The sequence below is a fragment of the Myotis lucifugus genome, unplaced genomic scaffold (assembly GCF_000147115.1).
Source record: "Myotis lucifugus unplaced genomic scaffold, Myoluc2.0 scaffold_236, whole genome shotgun sequence".
NCBI classification, from domain to species: Eukaryota; Metazoa; Chordata; class Mammalia; order Chiroptera; family Vespertilionidae; genus Myotis; species Myotis lucifugus.
The window spans coordinates 1,580,482-1,600,655 of record NW_005871284.1 but is presented as its reverse complement, the minus strand read 5'-3'; the positions used below and the strand labels follow the sequence as shown (position 1 = coordinate 1,600,655).

Genomic DNA, 20,174 nt, shown 5'->3' with positions numbered 1-20,174 from the left:
CCTGATTTCAGAGCAATGCCCTACAAGTAGCAAAAGTCCTGAGTATCATGACCCTTTAATTTGTGGGGAATCCAAAGTGCTATTTGAACTTGAGTAAGCCCTGTGATAAACTGGAACTAATTCCTGGGCCCAGGGTGAAAAATATGTGTCTTAGCCCTGGCCGGTATGGCTTGGTCGTCCTGTACACCAAAAGGTCACCGGTTGGATTCCTGGATGGGGCACATACCCAGGTTGCAGATTCGGTCCCCAATGGGGGAGGGTAGAGAAGGCAACCCATGGATGTTTCTCTCAGATCTCTGTTTCTCTTTCCCTCCCTCTCCCTTACCCTCTCTACAATCAATAAAAATAAATAAATATATGTCTTATAATGAGTAGTTAAGAGCCATAGGGCCATTTTATTAACATAAAACAGGATCTAACTATTACAAATATGGATACATCAGCGTTGGAATTAATGACTGACCATGTGAAAAAGGGGTTACATTAATGATATAATTACATATGATAATGCAATTAGTTAATAACTCCATTTCTTCCTAAGGCATGCACTGGTTTTCTGATAATTAATTTGTTTCAAAATAATCTGAGGCTTTTTCAGTTTCACATGTGGGCCAGATGAGTTGGTGCTCTGTTAAGTTTTACGTTTTTCCTGACAGCCCAGAGAGCTAAGAAACTTCAAAGCTGTGTGACCATAAATTAATATTTATGTACTGGGCATTCATTAAACTGTGGAAGGAAGACATTTCTAAATGCAGTGTTTATTATTTTAAGTCTTTTTGTTAACGATATTGTAGAAAATTCAGGCATGTGAACATATTTGGCAGTTTAAATGAAAGATAGACAAAATGACAAATTATAATTAAAAATAAAGCCATAGCCTTAGCCGGTTTGGCTCAGTGGATAGAGCTTCGGCCTGTGGACTGAAAGGTCCCAGGTTTGATTCCAGTCTAGGGCACATGCCCAGGTTTCGGGCTCGATCCCCAGTAGGGGGCGTGCAGGAGGCAGCAGATCAATGATTCTCACTCATCATTGATGTTTCTATCTCTCTCTCCCTCTCCCTTCCTCCCTGAAATCAATAAAAAAATATATATTAAAAAAATAAAATAAAGCCATAAACAATAGAAGAGATTTAAGACAATTAGGCTTACTTAATTAAGTTGAATTGCCATTCCTTTCTTGCTCAAAGTCAGAAAAAAAATACCAAGTTTCAGCATTTTAGGAAGAGGAACAAGCTTTTTCTTTTATCAAAATTCATCAGACCCGAGACTGTCCAAGTTGCTCAGTTGGTTAGGGCATCATCCCCATACACCAAGATTGCGGGTTCTATCCAGTCAGAACACAAACAAGAATCAGCCAATGAATGCATAAATAAGTGGAACAACAAATTGATGTTTCTCTCTCTCCCTTCTTCTCTCTCTGAAATCAATAAGTAAAAGTCATCAGACCTGGGAGTTGGTAGAGAGGGTCAAAAGCTACAGACCAGCATGGAAAGATAGCTTATTCTCCAAAGCAATGAGTGGCTGCCTATCCTTTGGAACTTTCTCTACCCCTGTTTCTGTGAATTTTGCTAAGTAAATGGGAATTTATTCCCCCAGATGGTAAAAGGATTTCCTGATGGTAATGGAACAAAGTTACATTAAAAGTACAAGTAGGTATAAGAAATTGAGGATTAATTGATTACTTTTTTCATAAAGTAACAAAATTAGCGAATGATTATAATAGAATAAAGCTCTACTAGATTTAATTGTATACCTTGCTCTTTAGAGATTTATTTAATTGGAAATTCTTTTCCTCTGGTTCAGGATCAGCTTCTTTTTCTCTTAGTGCTTTTATTCTGTACCACAGAATGTACCACATTCTGTTCTTTAGGGGAAGTAATGTAGATGTATTTCCTCAGTACACTGGCATTATTCTCTGATGCTCAGTGAAAGCACTTGTCTTTCATCCTTTGAGCCTCCCTTTCTCCCAATTGATTTGTGACTGATAATAAGTTGATAGTTGAAACAAGATAAAGGGGTTTTTAAACCAAGAATTCAGGTGCCCCATACATTAGCCTTGTTCTGCTGCAGCCCCCTGTGCACCTGCTCCACTCTCTCACCACACCACCCCTACTTAGCCTCCACCAGAATATGGTTTGCTGACTATGATGGAGCTGAAATAAATGTATTACTATATTACCAACCTCCCTAATAAAATAAAAAAGAAAGATAAATTTCAAGAAATACCACATATGAAATTGTTAAGTCTATCATTGTGCTTGCCTAACTTTAGTATTTACTCATTCCCAATGCTTCATTCATTTATGCATCAAACCTGGATTCACTATAGTGCAAGTCAAGCAGGAGAGAGAGAGAGACAAAGCAAACTAGATGACAAGTATCATAAAGGAAACACTATGGAAACAGCAAAGAATAACTAACAATAACTATCTAAAAGGATATTATTACATTTTTGTCCACCAGACAATGAATGGGAAGTTTTTTTGCAATTTTCTGGGGTTTACAAGGTAAAACATAAATATTTGATAACCTTTTTCATTTCAATTCTCAAATTTGTTATAATTTTCTAGACATACTTATTTTATCCACTAGAGTGCAGTAAATCCTTAAAGACAGTTTAACCAACCTTCCTTTTAAAAATATAGCAATTAGTTCTTATACATTTAACTTAGAAATTAATTCCCAAATATTTCTGCTTGTATGTTTTTCATTTATTGGTAAGTTGTCTGCCCAGTTAGACAGTGAACATTTTAGGACAGGAAGTGTCTTATTTCTTTAAATTTCCCCACAACACTTGGCACAGTGTCCTAGTCATCATACAGGTTTAATCCATTTCCTAAAATTTGAATTTGATAATAATTTTGTGAAGAATATGATTTGATGCATGCCAATATAGTTTTGGTACAATGTAAAGTTTTATTTTAGAACTCTAAATAAAATCATCTCTGCTCATATGACCACAATTAAAGAAAATAAATCCAAAATGAGGATAAAATGTAAGCAATGGTTAAAATAAGTCTTAATTAAGGCACCATATATGAAACTATTCTGTGAACTGTAATGTATATAGACATATAAAATTATTCTGTGATTTGGTAAAATGGTGTTTTATGTCGAATGGTATTTGTTGGAACTGGCTCAAGAAGAGGAAAACTGAAAATCAGGAAAAAATTTAATAACTAAAGATCAGATTGACAAATTTTGAGCTAGGCATGGGAATATAAAAAGATGGTCCTTGCTCTGGTTCCTGAAAAACACATATTAAACAAGTTTTTGCTGTGGCTCAGTCGGTAGGAGTGTCCTCCCATACACTGAAAGGTCTTGGGTTTGATTCCCAGTCAAGGCACATGCCTAGGTTGTGGCTTCAATCCCCAGCCCCAGTTGGAGCTCATGGGAGAGGAAACGGATTGAAGTTTCTCTCTCTCCCTGTCTCTGTCTCTGTGTGTGTGTGTCTCTCTCCCCTTCTCCCACCTTCCCCATCCCCTCTCTCTAAAAACCAATGAAAATGTCCTTGGGTGAGGATTTAAAAAAAGAAGAAAAAAACGTTTAAAAAGCACGCAAACAAATTTACTATAAGTTGGTAAGTGGTAAATTAAAAAGTAGGATTAACCCTAGCTGGTTTGACTCAGTGGATAGAGTGTCGGCCTGTGTATTGAAGGGTCCTAGGTTCAATTTAAGTCAAGGGCACATGCCCGGGTTGTGGGCTCAGTCCCCAGTACGGGGTGTGCAGGAGGCAGCTGATCAATGATTCTCTCTCATCATTGATGTTTCTTTTTTTTTTTTTTTAAATATATTTTATTGATTTTTTACAGAGAGGAAGGGAGAGAGATAGAGAGTTAGAAACATCGATGAGAGAGAAACATCGACCAGCTGCCTCCTGCACATCTCCTACTGGGGATGTGCCCGCAACCCAGGTACATGCCCTTGACCGGAATCGAACCTGGGACCTTTCAGTCCGCAGGCCGACGCTCTATCCACTGAGCCAAACCGGTTTCGGCCATCATTGATGTTTCTATCTCTCTCTCCCTCTCCCTTCTTCTCTGAAATCAATAAAATATTTTTTAAATAAATAAAGTAGGATTACTAAACCTGGGAAAGCTTCCAGGAGAAGAAGAGCCCTGAAAAGAATTTTAAAGAAGAATAAGCCTTAGTAAGGAGAGTGAAAGAACATTTTGGACAGAGGAAGGAGTCGGGGCAGGGGCAGGGGGAGAGGGGGGAAGAACACACACACAAAGAAATGTGAAACATTGCAGTAGGGGAGTGTTTGAAGGTGGGGAAGGGAATAAGGAACACAACTCATAGTACTATTTTGTGTTCTCTAGCATAAATTACTAGCATATAAAGAACAAGGAAGAGAGACTCGAGAGATTACATTGGGGAGAATAAACCAAATAGAAGAGAGGAAAAAAACATGTAAGACTATAGAAGTACAGTAGTATAAGATGTGGGAAAAAAGAAAAGTCATTCTTTTTGTTAATAAAGAAAGGCTTTGAAGAGAGCTTTCAATGAAAAGGAGGAAAATCCTATTATATGACATATAAAAGTTTCTTAAATTGCATGGTTCTGCTTATAGTTTTTTTTATGTATTCACTGAATATTTATAGTGAATTCACTGTGTGCTAAGCACTGGGGATACAGTAGAGCACAGGATAGACCAGGTCCCTGTCTTTATGAAACTTTCAGACTAGCAGGGGAAGAACAAACCAAAATAAGTAAACAATGCATATGTAGAATAGATGCATTCTCATGGTTGCTTATGTCACGAGCATGATTGGCACCATGAAGAAATAAGATAGGTGATACATGTCACAGAAACTAAGAGGTGTACTTGAGATAAAGTGGGGCTCTCTAAAGGGGTTAACATTAGAGCTAAAGATTGAAGGATGAGGATGAACCAGCTATTTGAAGAACTAAGGGAAGAAAATTTTAGGCACAGAGAAATGTAAGCACAAAAGCCTGAGAAGAGAAACCATTTGGTGTAGTTGAGCAGAAAGAAGGCTAGTGTGGCTTGAAGTGCAGTGGTCAAGGTGAAGTCAAGGAGATGGAGCTAAGTGATCTAGGGCCTCATAGGCCATTGTAAGGAATTGAGGCCTCATTCTAAATAGAAGGATTTTAAACAGGTAAGAGATGACATTTTCAGGAGGGAGCTTTGCTCTATGTTATGTCTCATAGCTTACAGGTAGGTGTGCCATTGTGTTACACCCTATACCCTAAACTGAATTTTAGAGGAGAGGTAGAAGGCAGATGTTTTTTTGTGACCCTTCTTTTTGCCTTCCCCTTGATCCGATATCACCTTCTCTACCTTGTCCTTAGAGATTGCCATGTGGCCTAAAATAAAAACCAAATCTAGGAGTACAAATGTGCTTTTGGTAGGACCTTACTAGTCTTATATTTAAGGACCCCAAAGTAAGGATAACAACAAAGAATTAGGCAATATCAGCCTTTTTTTCTGCTCCCTTTAATAAGGCAGCTCAGTGAGTTATATAAATCTACTAGAGGCCCGATGCACAAAATTCGTGCAAGAGTAGGCCTTCCCCTGGCTGCTGGCACAGGCTTCCCTCGCAGCCCCAGCTTTGTTTGGAAGGACATCCGAGAGGACGTCCAGTCTAATTAGCATATTACACTTTTATTATTATAGATTTATCTTTCATCTTTTCAAGTTTCTTACTGCCTTAGGTGGCAAGATTTTATTTTCATAGAAATGTCATTTTGATTATGGGCAAGATTAGTATCACTTTAAGATCTCCCTTCATCATCACCACATTTCTAAATTTCTGATTATCCCTTGAAGAGTTATGCCTAAAAGTTTTATTATGATTTTTAACTGTGACTTTCACTTTGTCAAAGTTTGTGGTTGCCAGTCTCAGAAACAGTTCCACCCATACTCAGAAATTGAAAGCTTTTGCCATGTGTTTACAAATGAAAATTTATTGATACAGCTTTATTTTGAACATATGCAGAGACATTTATTTTATACTGTAATTAAGCTAATCAGTTTTAAATGTTGGTAAACAAACCAACATTTGAAATTTTTAAGAGTATAAAAGAGTAGAATGTTGTTATTTTATTTTTTTACTAGAGGCTTAGTGCATGGATTCGTGCACCAGTGGCATCTCTTGGCCTGGCCTGCAGGGATCGGGCCAAAACCAGCTCTCCAACATCCCCCAAGGAGTCCCAGATTGCCAGAGGGTGCAGGCCAGGCCGAGGGACCCCACCAGTGCACAATTGGGGCCGGGGAGGGACTGTGGAAGGGCTCCAGGACATGTCCAGCCCATCTCGCCCAGTCCCGATTGGCCTGACCCCAGCAGCAAGCTAACCTACTGGTTGGAGTGTCTGCCCCCTAGTGGTTAGTGTGCATCATAATGACTGGTCGAATGGTCAAACGAATGATCAGACTTTAGCATATTAGGCTTTTATGATATAGGATTTCTTAAATATGCTTTATTCAAGTATCTTAAAGCACTTTGAACTCTCATTTCACCATATAACATTTTGCTTTTTCTGCTTGCAAAATATGAATTTTCTTTCTCTTTAAGCTGTGTAAAAATGTACACACTGAGATCCAAATAGAGTTCTATATAGCTTTTCTTATAAAGATGTGAAAAAAGCTAAATGACTTTTCCTGAATTATTGAGAATGAAATATTTACTCAGAAAAAGAATGTTTGTTTGAACTATTCTGATTTAAATTTTATTTTCTTTCTATTAATACTTTTAAATAAGCATGAAAAGAAAATTAGTTTTTCAGTACATTGACATTTACTAGAAAAGACATCTCTTGGCTTTGCAGTGGAGGTTAAGAGGTTTTCTTCAGAAATGCATTATGCACCTACAATTAAAGATTTGCCACTCACCCCAGTGACTATTTTGTTTTTCAGGCCACAACGTGAATACATGAATAGAAGAAGAAAATTTCTTCTTGCCTCAGTTCTTGCTCTCCAAAATTCAAGTTTTATATATCCTTCATGTCAAAAGTGCTTCTCTCGGATAATCTTAGTCTCCAAAAGGTAAAAGTAAAGTCTGTAAACACAAGAGAGGAAATACAAGTCAGTTGCAAGCTGCTGCAGGAAACAGAAATTCCCCACTTTCATTTCTCCACTAAAGATTTCATTTCCACCTAAAGATTTTTTTTGAATTCCAAATCCTTAGTGATAAAAACTATAGTAGGTACTTTGTATTTAATAAGGTTAACTTTCTTCTTTGTTTTAACCTCGAAGATTTAGAGCAGTGGTGGTTTTCAAATTACATTCTGTAGAGCTTTAAGGGTTCATGCTTCTAGACTGGGAGATGGGGACTAGAGAAGGAATAATAGATGGTGCTAACAAGTAGGATGGGCTCTGGCCCCCACTTTCATTTCAGCAAGACTTCCATTCTCATCCTTCTGTTAGGGTTCCAAGATTTCATTTGAAAAGGTTCCATGATGTATATAAAGATGCAGGCACATAGATGTACAGATATAAAAAAATATATGTATGGGAAGTTTTTGATCATTCATATAAAATTATCATATATACACACACACACACACACACACGTATGTGAATATGATACTCTTTTTATATGAAGGACCATATTAACTTTATTTGTGTATGTGTATGTGTGCGCTCTTCCAAAAATTATGAGTAAGGGGGCGGGGGGGGTACTTACTTATCCATATAAGCTATTCACCTAACCCAAACAGATGTGAATTGCCCTTCTAAGTTACTTAATGGGACCCATAGTTTCTTTAGTCTAGAAATCTTTCTCTGATACTAAGAACTTTCTTTTCCTGTCTTAAAATGTGAATTGTAGCTCAGACACTATCTATCCTCTCTCCTATCCCTTCCCACCCCACTGCTCAGCCACCCAAAAAGTTTTTATTTATTTAAACAAGTCAAATTGAATTTCACACATATTGATCATAGTTTTCTCCTATTGGAAGGAAGTGGTATGTAAAGCCTTAAAGTACTTTTTTTTTTCAATTACAGTTCACATTCAGTATTATTTTGTATTAGTTTTAGAGTTTCAGGTGTATAGCATAGTAGTTAGATAATCATATACCTTACAAAGTGTTTCCCCTTATATTTCTAGTACCCATCTGGCACCATACTGAGTTATTACAATATTATTGACTATTTGCTGTACTTTACATCCCTGTGACTATTCTGTAACTGCCAATTTGTACTACTTAATTTTTCATCTTTTTTACCCAAACCCCATTTCCCTCTGGCTACCATCAGTCTGTTTTTTTGTATCTATAAGCCTGTTTCTGTTTTCTTTGCTCATTTATATTGTTCTTAAGGTTCCCACATGTAAGTGAAATCCTATGGAATTTGTCTTTCTCTCACTGACTTATTTCACTTAGCATAATAGCCTCTAGGTCCATCCATGCTGTCACAAATGGTAAGGTTTCATTCTTTTTTATGGCTGAGTAGTATCCTATACAATAAAAGCCTAATATGCTAAGTGTCCAGTCATCCAGTTGGCCATTCAACCAGTCAAAGCATAATATGCTAATGATATGCTAAGGCTGCTCAACTGCTCGCTATGATGTGCACGGACCACAACGGGGCAGACGCTCTGACCAGTAGGTTAGGTTGCTGCTGGGGTCTGGCCAATCGGGACTGAGTGAGATGGGCCAGACACGCCCTGCAGCCTTCCTGTGGTCCCTCCCCAGCTGGCCAACCTCCCACATTCCTCTCTGCTCGGGATCATGCACCCTTGGGGTCCCTCAGCCTGGCCTGTGCCCTTTCGCAATCTGGGACCCCTCTGGGAATGTTGGAGAGCCGGTTTCAGCCCGTCGGCAAACTACTGGTCACTATGACGTGCACTGACCATGGGGCAGATGCTCAATGCAGGAGCTGCCCCCTGGTGGTCAGTGCGCTCCCACAGGGGGAGTGCCGCTCAACCAGAAGCCGGGGCAGCTTGTTAAAAATGCAGGCTTTGGGGCCTTGACCCAGACTTAGATTCCAAGTGATTTGTATACATATTAAAGTTCAAGCTCTGATGTGTATTACTCCACACTAACATTTATTTGTTTCAATCCAGCCTTATTCCCAAAGGATTAAAGGAAATCATATACATAAATATCTACATATACAGGGCATCCCAAAAAAATGTATATGGGATGTCTGTAGATTCTATTACATTTTTAAAATGAAATGAAATGTAAACACTGGCTTTATAATTATATTTTTTTGTGTATACATATTTTGGGGGCACCCTGTATAAAGCTATATATAATTTAGTGTTTATATGCATTCATATTAATAAACTTAGTTTTTTGTTTTGTTTTAAATAATTTTTTATTGTTGAAAGTATTACATGTCCCCATTCTTCCCCCATTGACTCCCTCCAGGACACCCCCACCCCCCACCACCACAGGCCTTTAGCACCCTATTGTCTCTGTCCATGGGTTATATATATGCATTCAAGATCTTTGGTTGATTACCTCCCTCCCACCCACTCACCCTCCCCCGCCTGCCCTCTGAGATTCCACACTCTGTTCCATGCTCTGGATCCACACTGTTCATCACTTTATTTTGTTACTTACATTCCACATATAAGTGCGATTGTGTGATACTTGTCTTTCTTTGATTGACTTATTTCACTTAGCATGATACCCTCCAGGTCCCTCCATGCTGTCTCAAAGGGTAAGAGATTCTTCTTTTTTGCTGCTGCATAGTATTCCATGGTATAAATGTACTACAGCTTTTTTATCCACTCATCTACTGATGGGCACTTGGGCTGTTTCCAGATCTTAGCTATTGTAAATTGTGCTGCTATGAACATAGGGGTGCATACAACTTTTCTGACTGTTGCTTCGGGTTTCTTAGGATATATTACTAGAAGTGGGATCACTGGGTCAAATGGCAGTTCCATATTTAATTTTTTGAGGAAACTCCCTACTGTTTTCCATAATGGTTGCACCAGTCTGCATTCCCACCAGCAGTGTACTAGGGTTCCCTTTTCTCCACATCCTCGCCAGCACTTGTCATTTGTTAATAGTAGTCATTCTGACAGGTGTGAGATGGTACCTCATTGTGATTTTGATTTGCATCTCTTGGATGATCAGTGACTTTGAGCATTTTTCTTATGTTTCTTGGCCATCTGTATGTTCTCTTTGGAGAAGTGTCTATTTAGGTCCTTTGCCCATTTTTTTCATTGGATTGTTTGTCTTTGTTTTGTTAAGCTGTATGAGTTCCTTATATATTTTGGATATTAACCCTTTATCAGATGTATCATTGCCAAATATGAGTAAACCTAGTTTTTGTTAGGCTATCATTGATACTGTACTTGAAAGATAGTTCATTACTAACCATATTGTTCTTATAGTTATCATAAGGCATCATGCAAGAAAAATCTCCAGGATAGAAATCCAAAGCCTTGGATCTGGGTCATAAAATTCACTAACTTTGTCTGTCACCTTGGGCAAAAATTCACCCCAGTTTTCCCTTACATAAATGGGAATAAATGGCCTTGTTTACATATCAGAATGAAAGAATGTATGTTGCAAACATTTATGAACTGCAAAATGCTGATGCCTATTAAGATTTGCTAAGAATATTACATTTGCCCTAACCGGTTTGGCTCAGTGGATAGAGCGTTGGCCTGCGGACTCAAGGGTCTCAGGTTCAATTCCGGTCAAGGGCATGTACCTTGGTTGCGGACACATCCCCAGTAGGGAGTGTGCAGGAGGCAGCTGATTGATGTTTCTCTCATCGATGTTTCTAACTCTCTATCCCTCTCCTTTTCTCTCTGTAAAAAATCAATAAAATATATTTTTTAAAAAATATTACATTAGACTTGAATGCATTATTAATATATAATTTTTAAAGAAGGTATATTTATAGCCAAATTACAACACAACTCCAGCAGATTTGGGTAGGATTACACGAATGGAATGGCACAGATCCATCCTCAGTGTAGCAAAAAATAATAATTATCACAAATCTAATACTGAATCAGTAACTTCTTATATAAAGGATTAACCTTTGTTCAAAATAGTCACCTTGGTCCTGTGGAGTTTAGGCTCCCCTGGTGGCTATATGGCAGCAATCAAATATTTACACTTTATTTTCTATTTGCATTTTCTATTTGCTTTTTTAAGCTAGATCAGTAATTTTCAACTGGAGTGCCACAAGAATTTTTAAAACATGTAATGCCTGACTATTTAGTCAGGGGCACTCACCTCTTTTTCCTTAGATTGTCAAATAAAAAATGGCAACACCCAATACAACAATAGCCATCTTGTGTGGATGAATCAAAATTATACCTATTTTTTTGTCAGATTGGCAAAGTATATATTTTTTGATGTGCTGCAGAATTTTAGTAATTATTTTATGTGTGCCATGAAATAAAAAAGGTTGATAATCGCTAAGCAACAAAAGAACAAAAACAACAGTTATCCATTACCAAAAGATGTTTTCATTTGTCAGTTTGCTAAATTAAGAATGTAAGTTGTAAGACATTATTGCAAACAATTAAAAAGGAGGGAAACATTTCATAGAAGTGACAATATCATTACAATATTTAATATAATTATTAGAAAGAAGCAGACTAACTTATTAATTGGCAATAGATGTTTTCTTTACTTTATTTTCTTCTGTTTTGTCTCCTTTTATCCTTCTTCAACCCTGAATTTTACTGATGAGGAAATCACAGTTTAAGGGATTTAGTAAAATATCCCAAGACCAGACATTTAGTACATGACAGTAAAGTTACACTTAATACAGTTTTTTTTTTTCACCAGAAAGACGTTGGTCATAATTACACATTGCCTTAGAAACAAGTTAAATACAATGTTTTGTACCTCTTTGTAATCTGATAAATTCTTAGCATATCACAGAGAATTAAAAAAGTAAGTTATTTTTATAATGGTGAGAAAAATGTAACTGGGTTCTCTATGTATACATTTTTATTAATTGTTTCAAGATGATTAATTATTTTTTAATAGAAGATAGACAATAGTTTTCAGGTCTTCTGTTGGTGTGGTGTTTACTTCATTATTTAGTTTTCACATACCCCCAACCCCAGACTATAATGTGTCTCACTTTGTTCATGATGATTTAGCTACCCAATAAGAACATCTCTCTCACCGCCCCCCTAAACCCTCCAAACACACACACACATTCCCTTCACTTTTCTGTCAGTTCGGTGCTACTTAATTTAAATCAGTGAAAGCAGCTGTTATGAGTAAAGAAATTTAAAAGAGATTAATTTGAAATAGTTTAAGACGAATGTAAGTTGTATAGAAACATTTGTACACAAAACATTATTTTTAATTTTTACTTTTCCAGATTTTTTTTCACTATATGAAAAAAAAATTAGTGAACATTTCTATACTTTTTTCTTCCACTTTTCCAGGTCTAATTGTCCAAAATGTGGTTCTACTGGTGAAGCTGAAAATGCCAGTTACAGATACAGACTTTCCATTAAAGTTGCAGAATCAAATAAATTATTTGGCATTACTGTTTTTGGAAGCTGTTTAGACGCATTTTTTGGTCTTACTGCCACTGATTTGCATAGGTAAGATTATTTAAATCATTCCTTTTCCTATTAATATATTAATAGAATTTTAAAATAATGTGTTTTTAAGGTAATAAACATTTAGTAAAATAGATGACCTCATTGACTACTCAACCTCAGATCATCAGTTTCTTTAAATGATCATCAAGAAATAGATGTTTATTTCCTGAATATCCTATCTAATAATAGATAAACATGGTAATTGACCATACCTCCGCTACGCTTCCCATTGGCTAGTCAGCAGGATATGCAAATTAACTGCCAACAAAGATGGTGGCCGGCAGCCACGCAGCTGAAGCCAACATGAGGCTTGCTTGCTCCAGTGATGGAGGAAGCCAAGGTTCCCCGCCTGCCGCGGCCCAGCTCTGAACTCCGAAAGCAACAATGTTTCAATTATAGAAGCTAAACAAACCCCAGATACCTGCTTTCAGCTGGCTGCGGCCTCAGAGCTTAAAGCGCCAGTGATGGCAACAGAGTTTCAATTATAGAAGCTAAACAAACCCAGATACCTGCTTTCAGCCAGCCGCAGCCTCAGAGCTGGAGCCAGGCCTCAGAGCTGGAGCCGGCTCTCAGCTCCAGTGACAGCTATAGAAGGTAAATAAATCCCAGAATAAAAAAAAAAAAAAAAAGAGTCTGGCACTTCAGTCGCCCGGCAGCCTGAGAACGGCCCTCAGCCCCTCACCCAGACTGGCCAGGCACCCCAGTGGGGACCCCCACCCTGAAGGGGGTGTGACCAGCTGCAAACAGCCATCAGCCCATCATCCAGGCTGGCCAGGCACCCAAGTGGGACCCCCACCTTGATCCGGATCACCCTTCAGGGCAAACCAGCTGGCCCCCACCCGTGCACCAGGCCTCTATCCTATACAGTAAAAGGGTAATATGCAAACTGACCCTACAGCAGAAAGACTGGGAATGACTGGTCACTATGACACACACTGACCACCAGGGACCACCAGGGGGCAGACGCTCAATGCTGGTCAGTGCACTCTCACAGAGGGGAGCTCTGCTCAGCCACAAGCCAGGCTGATGGCTGCCAGTACAGCAGTGGTGGTGGGAGCCTCTCCTGCCTCCTCAGCATGTCTGACTGCAGCTTAGGTCTGCTTCCCGCTGGCAAATGGACATCCCCCGAGGGCTGCCGGGCTGCCAGAGGTATGTCTGATTGCCATCTTAGGCCCAATCCCCCGGGGAGCAGGCCTAAGCCAGCAAGTGGTCACCCCCGAGGGGTCCCAGACTGCGAGAGGGCACAGGCCGGGCTGAGGGACCCCCTCCCCCCGAGTGCACAAATTTTTGTGCACTGGGCCTCTAATATAGTGATAATATTAAACCAAGCTCCTTTTATCCAGGCCAACTAAGCTGTGATTAGAATACTAAATTACAAAACTCTAATCCAAGTTAGAGGACATAGAATAAGAAAGTAAAATTGTTTCTTTTTTTAAAAATATATTTTACTGATTTTTTTACAGAGAGGAGGGAGAGGAATAGAGTTAGAAACATCAATGAGAGAGAAACATCAATCAACTACCTCCCTGCACAACCCCCACTGGGGATGTGGCCGAAACCAAAGTACATGCCTTTGACCAGAATCAAACCTGGGACCCTTCAGTCTGCAGGCTGATGCTCTATCCACTGAGCCAGACCCGTTAGGGCAGTAAAATTGTTACAAACTGAGGGATTATACAGGTTGATATTTACATTCAAGTGGCCAACATCTCTTGAGGCAGAAGAAGCCATTTGTGGGAATATTTGCATATTAGAAGTTGAAATTTTGTTATTTCTCTCATTACAACTTTACCTGCATAGTTTGACCTTTTATGATGTTGTCCTGAAATGCAAGGATATATTTAAGCAGTCTTCTACCCTCCTCCCCTAATTCCTAACAGAAGAAATGTCTGTCTGTCTCCTTATTGTTGAGAACAGACTCATTTGAAGAAAGGGACAGCAGAGGGACCGTAGGATCGCCAGGGAAGAGGAAAGACTCCCCTCTGCTTTGATGAGGACTAGAGATCCCACTACTACTTCCACTGCTGCTTCTAGAATAATTGCTGGGCCTGATTCCTAGGCAGGCATCTATTTTATTCACATTTGATCAATTGTTTTTGTCTTCCTAGCTGTGGGAAACTAGAGGGAACAAAATGCCTAGCTTTTAAAGTCACTTTTTTAAAAAAAAATTCAGAGAAGAAGGGAGAGAGAGAAAAACATCAATGATGAGAGAGAATCATTGATCGGCTGCCTCCTACACCCCTCCCCCCATACTGGGGATCAAGCCCACAACCCAGGCGTGTGCCCTTGACCAGAATCAAACCCGGGACTCTTCAGTACGCAGGCCTATGCTCTATCCACTGAGCCAAACCAGCCGGGGCTAAAGTCACTTTTTTAAATATGTAACTCAAAAGGTTCATGCTGCATTTTCAAACTAATTGTTCATATATTCTGACTTTATGGCAAGTTAAAATTTCAAAGTTTATCTCTTCACACTTTTTTTTTTCTCCAATCAAGATACATTCAGGATTCCAGTGAAATTCCAGGAGCACTGGATAGGGATGCAACTCAGAACCTATTAACTAAAGCAGTGGAAACTTGCTTTGTTGGACAGAGCTTTATTTTTGGAGTGACGGTAATTGCTTCTAGCTTTCTTCTGTTCTGTTAACATTTCCATTGTAATGAAATGATTTTAATTCTCTAAACAGTTTCTAGGAGTCATAAATGTGAGATCCTGTAGAAGCACTTTAGAATGTGTAAAAATAGGCTATAGGTTAAACACCATGTGCGACAACTTCCTCTTTCAAAAGTCAGAAGAGTCTAGTTTAAATGTTTTCAGAGCTTTAAAAATCTAACTTTATGTAAATTCAGAAGTGTTAGATATTTGTTTATCTGCATATTCATAACTAATAATAGGTTAGAAAGGATGGTTTTAAATAATTATAAAAGTGACAATAGAAGTTGAAAATAATGTACTAATTCTGAAGGAGTAATCCTTTCCTGTTTCATTTATGCTAAAGGGAACAAATATAAATTTTATCCACATTGGAATTAGGGTTTTAAAAATAAGAACAAAGCACTCCCTAACTGCACAGTGAGAAAGACCAAAGGGAAGGTGAAGCCAGGAGCTACTGAGCTTTTCTTTGTTAAAACCTTAGACAGTTCTTTATCTTTTTTTTTAATAGGTTAGAACATTCCCTTAAGCACTCAAAGTTTATGGAAGTTAATGACAAATATAATAGCTATCATTTATTGAGCAACTACTATTTCCTAAGCAGTGCAGTTTTCCATGTTATTGCAAATACAGTAAACTTGCATTTTTTAAATCTCTAGCTTATAAATGAGAAAACTAAGGCTCAAAAAGGTTAAATAAGTTGTCCAAAGTCACAACACTAGTAAATGTTAGAACTGGGATTTGAATACAAGTCTCTTTACTCCAGGGTTTGCTTCTCTTACTTATACTACTGTGTTTATAACACTAGATGATTGAAATTATTTTAAATCTGTTTCACATTCTAGTCAAAGGAAGAAAAATTTATTCTCATTTAAATGTATTAACTTCTTTCGCAGAATTTTGAAAAACAACATGGGCAAGGTTCAGATTCCAGTACCTTCTTAGAACAGTGCCTTGGCCGCAGGAGAGAAATTAAAGAGCTACTAGCTTGCCAGATTGTCCTACCAGACCCGAGTGTCGCAGGCTTCACTGTCATTGACTATTTCCGGCAGCTTTTGCAGCTTTCCAATTTCAGGAAACTCCATGGTGGCTCCCAGGCACCTACGAGCCACCTGCTTGCTTTAGAACACTCAAGTAGTGATCTCAGCAGCATGTGTAGCCTTGACAGCAGCTCTGATTTTGTGGAATCCCATGGCAGAGATAACTTTCTAATGTCCTGGCAGTCATCACTTGAACTCACTTCCATTGTTTCACAGCTAACAGATGAAGATAATTTTTCAGCTTCAGAACAAAGCAAGGCCTTTGATACTCTTCACCAGAACAGAAAGTGCATTTCCTTGGCAGAGGCCACTGGTTCAGGTGGTTGCCATGATGCCATTCAGTGTTCATGGAGCCTTGTTTCATATATGGATAAAAAGAGCACAGCACAAAAGTTAGGTGATGAACTTGGCTTACAAGCTAATCAGCCAAGTGGAGTACACAGCAGTCATCATGAAATTGGAGTTACTGTTTCTAATTTTTTCTCCTTGAAAATGCAAGAGTCCCATGAGCCAAGTAATACAAAATCCTTCCACAGTGCAGTAGAAATTAAAAAGAGAAATTCCCAGCATGAGCTAACAGGTCATGATATCAGTACTCCCTTCAGCCTTCAGGAAAGATCTGTGTGTTGTCCACCTATATCACTCAGACTTGAAGAAATAGCTAGTGGTTCCCAGGATTATGACCCCAAGATTTGGGATGATCTGCCACTCTCTGAAAGCTTAAACAAGTTTCTGGCAGTTATCGAAAGTGAGATTGCTATAACTCCGGTGGGTGCCAGCAGTAGGAAGCCTCATCTAGATAATGGCATCGATGAATTACATGCAGACCTCAACAGTTTATCTGTGACTCCCCAGGGAACTGCTGGAGCCTTGCTTACACCACCTATAGCGTTAAGAGCATCACAAGCAACAGTCAAAGCAAACTCTGGCAAAGGTAACTTCCTTTCCAACTGTGAAGCAAATCCAGCTGCTAGTGTTCAGGAGTCACAACCAGATAACACAGCAGAGGCTGTCTCTGTAGGTAGAAATGGAAGAGATATTTCTGAATGTTTTCCAGCAAATGCTTCTCTGTCAGCTCTGTTTCCAGCTTCAAAGGGTTTAGGAACAACATCTACTCTTAGGAAGTCTACCAGAATTCCACCACGTAGGGCTACGATTTCTCATATACACAGTACTTCAGAGAGTGACCATTCTTGTCTCAGTAGCAAGTATTTTAAGGGATGTGGAGAAAAATCACCTTTGGAAATGAGTGAAAAGTGGATGACGTTGTGTTCCAGGAGGTATAATGATGTTTCTGACCTTTGCAGCTTAGAAAATAAACAATGTAGGAGATGGCCAAAGAACCAAGGTGACAGTCTTACAATTTGCAGGAAACTTACATATTCCTTAGAAGCTCTTTGCAGCAGTCCAAGTAGAAGTACAGATGCACTGAAAGAAATGCCTTATGGACATATCAGAAATAACTTAACACAGACCTATGTTCCTGGTCATGAAAGCAGCTACAATGCTTCTGCTGATCTCTTTGATGATAGTGCTAAAGAAATGGACATGGCAACAGAAACTACCAAAGAGTCACAGGATGTTTTGTTACAATGGGGAAAGTCTTCGGCAGAAAGTCATCATATAGAATCTGATTTTTCACTGAGGTCACTGCCTGAAAACTTCAGCCAATCTTCACAAAAATTATCCTTGCCAAACATGCCTGCCTCCATGAATCCAAAAACATGCTCTTCACCACATTTTCCATCAGATTCAGAAAGTGATGTTGAAGATAGTCAGGACTTTGTTCCATGTTCACAGTCAACTCCTATTGCAGGATTCCACCAAACAAGAATTCATGGGGTGAAAGGAGCTTTCAAGAAACTACCTTCCTTTTATGTGGATCTTGATAGTAACTATAAAGAAACAAGGATTTCCTCTGAAAATGAGGCACAGAAAGCCACTCCCAGGTCTCAAAAAAATATAAAAACACCCAGCCAGAAATCCAAAAGCCCTGTTATACCTGGTGTTACACAACCAGAGGTTGTCAACAACTGTTCTATTGCTGAGTGCTTTGAATCTGACATTGATGAATGGGTCCCTCCTACCACAAAAAAAGCATTTCTTCCCGATATGCTTGGATTCCAAGCCGTTGGTCTAAGAAAATGCCTTGCTGCCTGTAATTCTCCTGATCAGAACACATTACCGAGAAAGAAACTGAAGCGTGTCAAACAAAGAACCAATAAACGTTTCATTAAGAAAGAGTTAAATTTAAAGAACACGCTTACAGCAGTAGTTGCAAACCAGAAAACTCCTAACTACAGCAGTACACACTCAGGCTGGATTTCCAAAGAGTCAGCGTTGGGACTTGGTTGTGGTTCAGAAGTCAGATGTTGCCTTTCATTTTCAGAAAATTGGCCACCTTCAGTGCCTGAAACTAAAAATGCTTGGTCTCCTGAATTGTTTTCACAGAAAGTCACCTCACCCCAGTGGCTGAACCTTTAAAGGTTTGTTTGGAACGTTTGCCTCCACTGGCATGGGAGGCATTCTTCCCGTTTTAAACACTTGAAGAGACACAAATAGAAAAGAGGTGCTGTCTTTTAAAAATGTTTATAAAGCAATTGTTTTTCTGTGTTTATCCAGAATATTCTGATCTGGATAACTTGGCACTTTATATTTTTGATTGTATGTTAGTAATATTGTTGGTTTTGACTGTTAAAATTGTTTGTTAAACTCACATGTACATTCAGAAATAAAGCCTTTACAAAGCAAAACTTAAAATCCTCATTAATTGGTCAGCTCAGCTCACGAAAATGCCTGTTGTGTATTAAGCCAACTACTCTGTCAAGTTTGTGATACCAAACCTACAAGATCACTGATCTCAAAAGATTTTGTTCCACTAGGTAGCAGACATATTACAGTTTCACTACAATGCAGCAGATGCAATGAAAGAGGTTTTTAATGGCTATTACAAACATTCATGTTGCTATGGGATCCTGATAGAGAAGCAATTAACCCAGCAGAATCTGGGCTAGGGATAAGAAAAAAGGTCAATAAAAACTGAGTAGTTAGAGTTAAATGTGAAACTGTGACTATTTTATTTAATAAATATTCATTATATGCTTGCTTCATTCGAGGTACTGGGAACGCAAAGGTGAAAGCCAAGCTCTTTCCCTCAAGAAACTCATGGTTTAGTAAACAAACAGTATCTGATAAGTTCTGTGATTGGAGATAAGCTTGTAGTGCTAATAAGAGCAAAAATCAGGAGAAGTTTGTAGACACTCTAGTCCCCAGCAGCCCCTCAGTTAAACCTTTAGCTGTGAAACCTGTACTCTGTTCAGCTCCCTGTGCCATTCCCCACAGCATCTATTCCAAATCTTCATTCTCTTCATGCCACCAACCTACTGCTCCTCTTGCTTCCTCCTTCATGGAGAAGATTGAGATCACCTGTTGTTTCCCCCACTTTCCACACCCATACCTACTCATCTATATCTGTACTCATCACAGCTTCTTCCCTCTAATCTCAGAAAATGATGCACACCTTCTATTTAGTGCTGATCTTTCTCGTGTTTGGCTGTTAATCAATTACCAGTATACCCATCTTTACCTTCTCACTGTCTTGTTTCTCTTCCTCTCCCTAACTTTTCACTTTGAAAATTTACAAACACGTAAGAGTTGAAAGAATAGAACAGTACAATGATACAGCATCTATACATACCACTTAGAACCAGTTATGTTTAATGTTTTGCTTTTTGCATGTGAGTGGATTTGCTTTCAATATATCTGTATAGATCTATATAGTTTTTGCTGAGCCATTTGAATTTAAGCTGTGGATAGGACATTTCATCCCTAAGTACGTCAACAAATTTCCTTAAAAAAGACTAACTACATAACTACAATATAATTATCACACCAAAGAAAAATAGCAATAGTTCTCCAGTATCTAATATTCAGCTCACATTCAAATTTTTCTTCTTGTCCCTAAATTGTCTTATAA

General features: G+C 38.6%; 1 protein-coding gene across 4 annotated transcripts in view; it reads left to right on the top strand.

The window, feature by feature from the left end:
- DDIAS (DNA damage induced apoptosis suppressor) overlaps positions 1–18,951 on the top strand; it is a 23,100-nt gene extending 4,149 nt beyond the window's left edge. The window contains exons 2-5 of one of the 4 annotated variants that reach the window (XM_006098471.3): positions 6,877–7,005; positions 12,344–12,505; positions 15,002–15,119; positions 16,055–18,951. In XM_006098471.3, coding sequence (XP_006098533.1) covers positions 6,877–7,005; positions 12,344–12,505; positions 15,002–15,119; positions 16,055–18,682 — 3,037 coding nt within the window. In that variant the 3' untranslated portion in view covers positions 18,683–18,951. The remainder of the gene's footprint in view (positions 1–6,876; positions 7,006–12,343; positions 12,506–15,001; positions 15,120–16,054) is intronic. The other 3 variants (XM_023762204.1, XM_023762203.1, XM_023762205.1) reach the window with 3 other exon arrangements.
- The last annotated feature ends 1,223 nt before the right edge of the window (positions 18,952–20,174 follow it).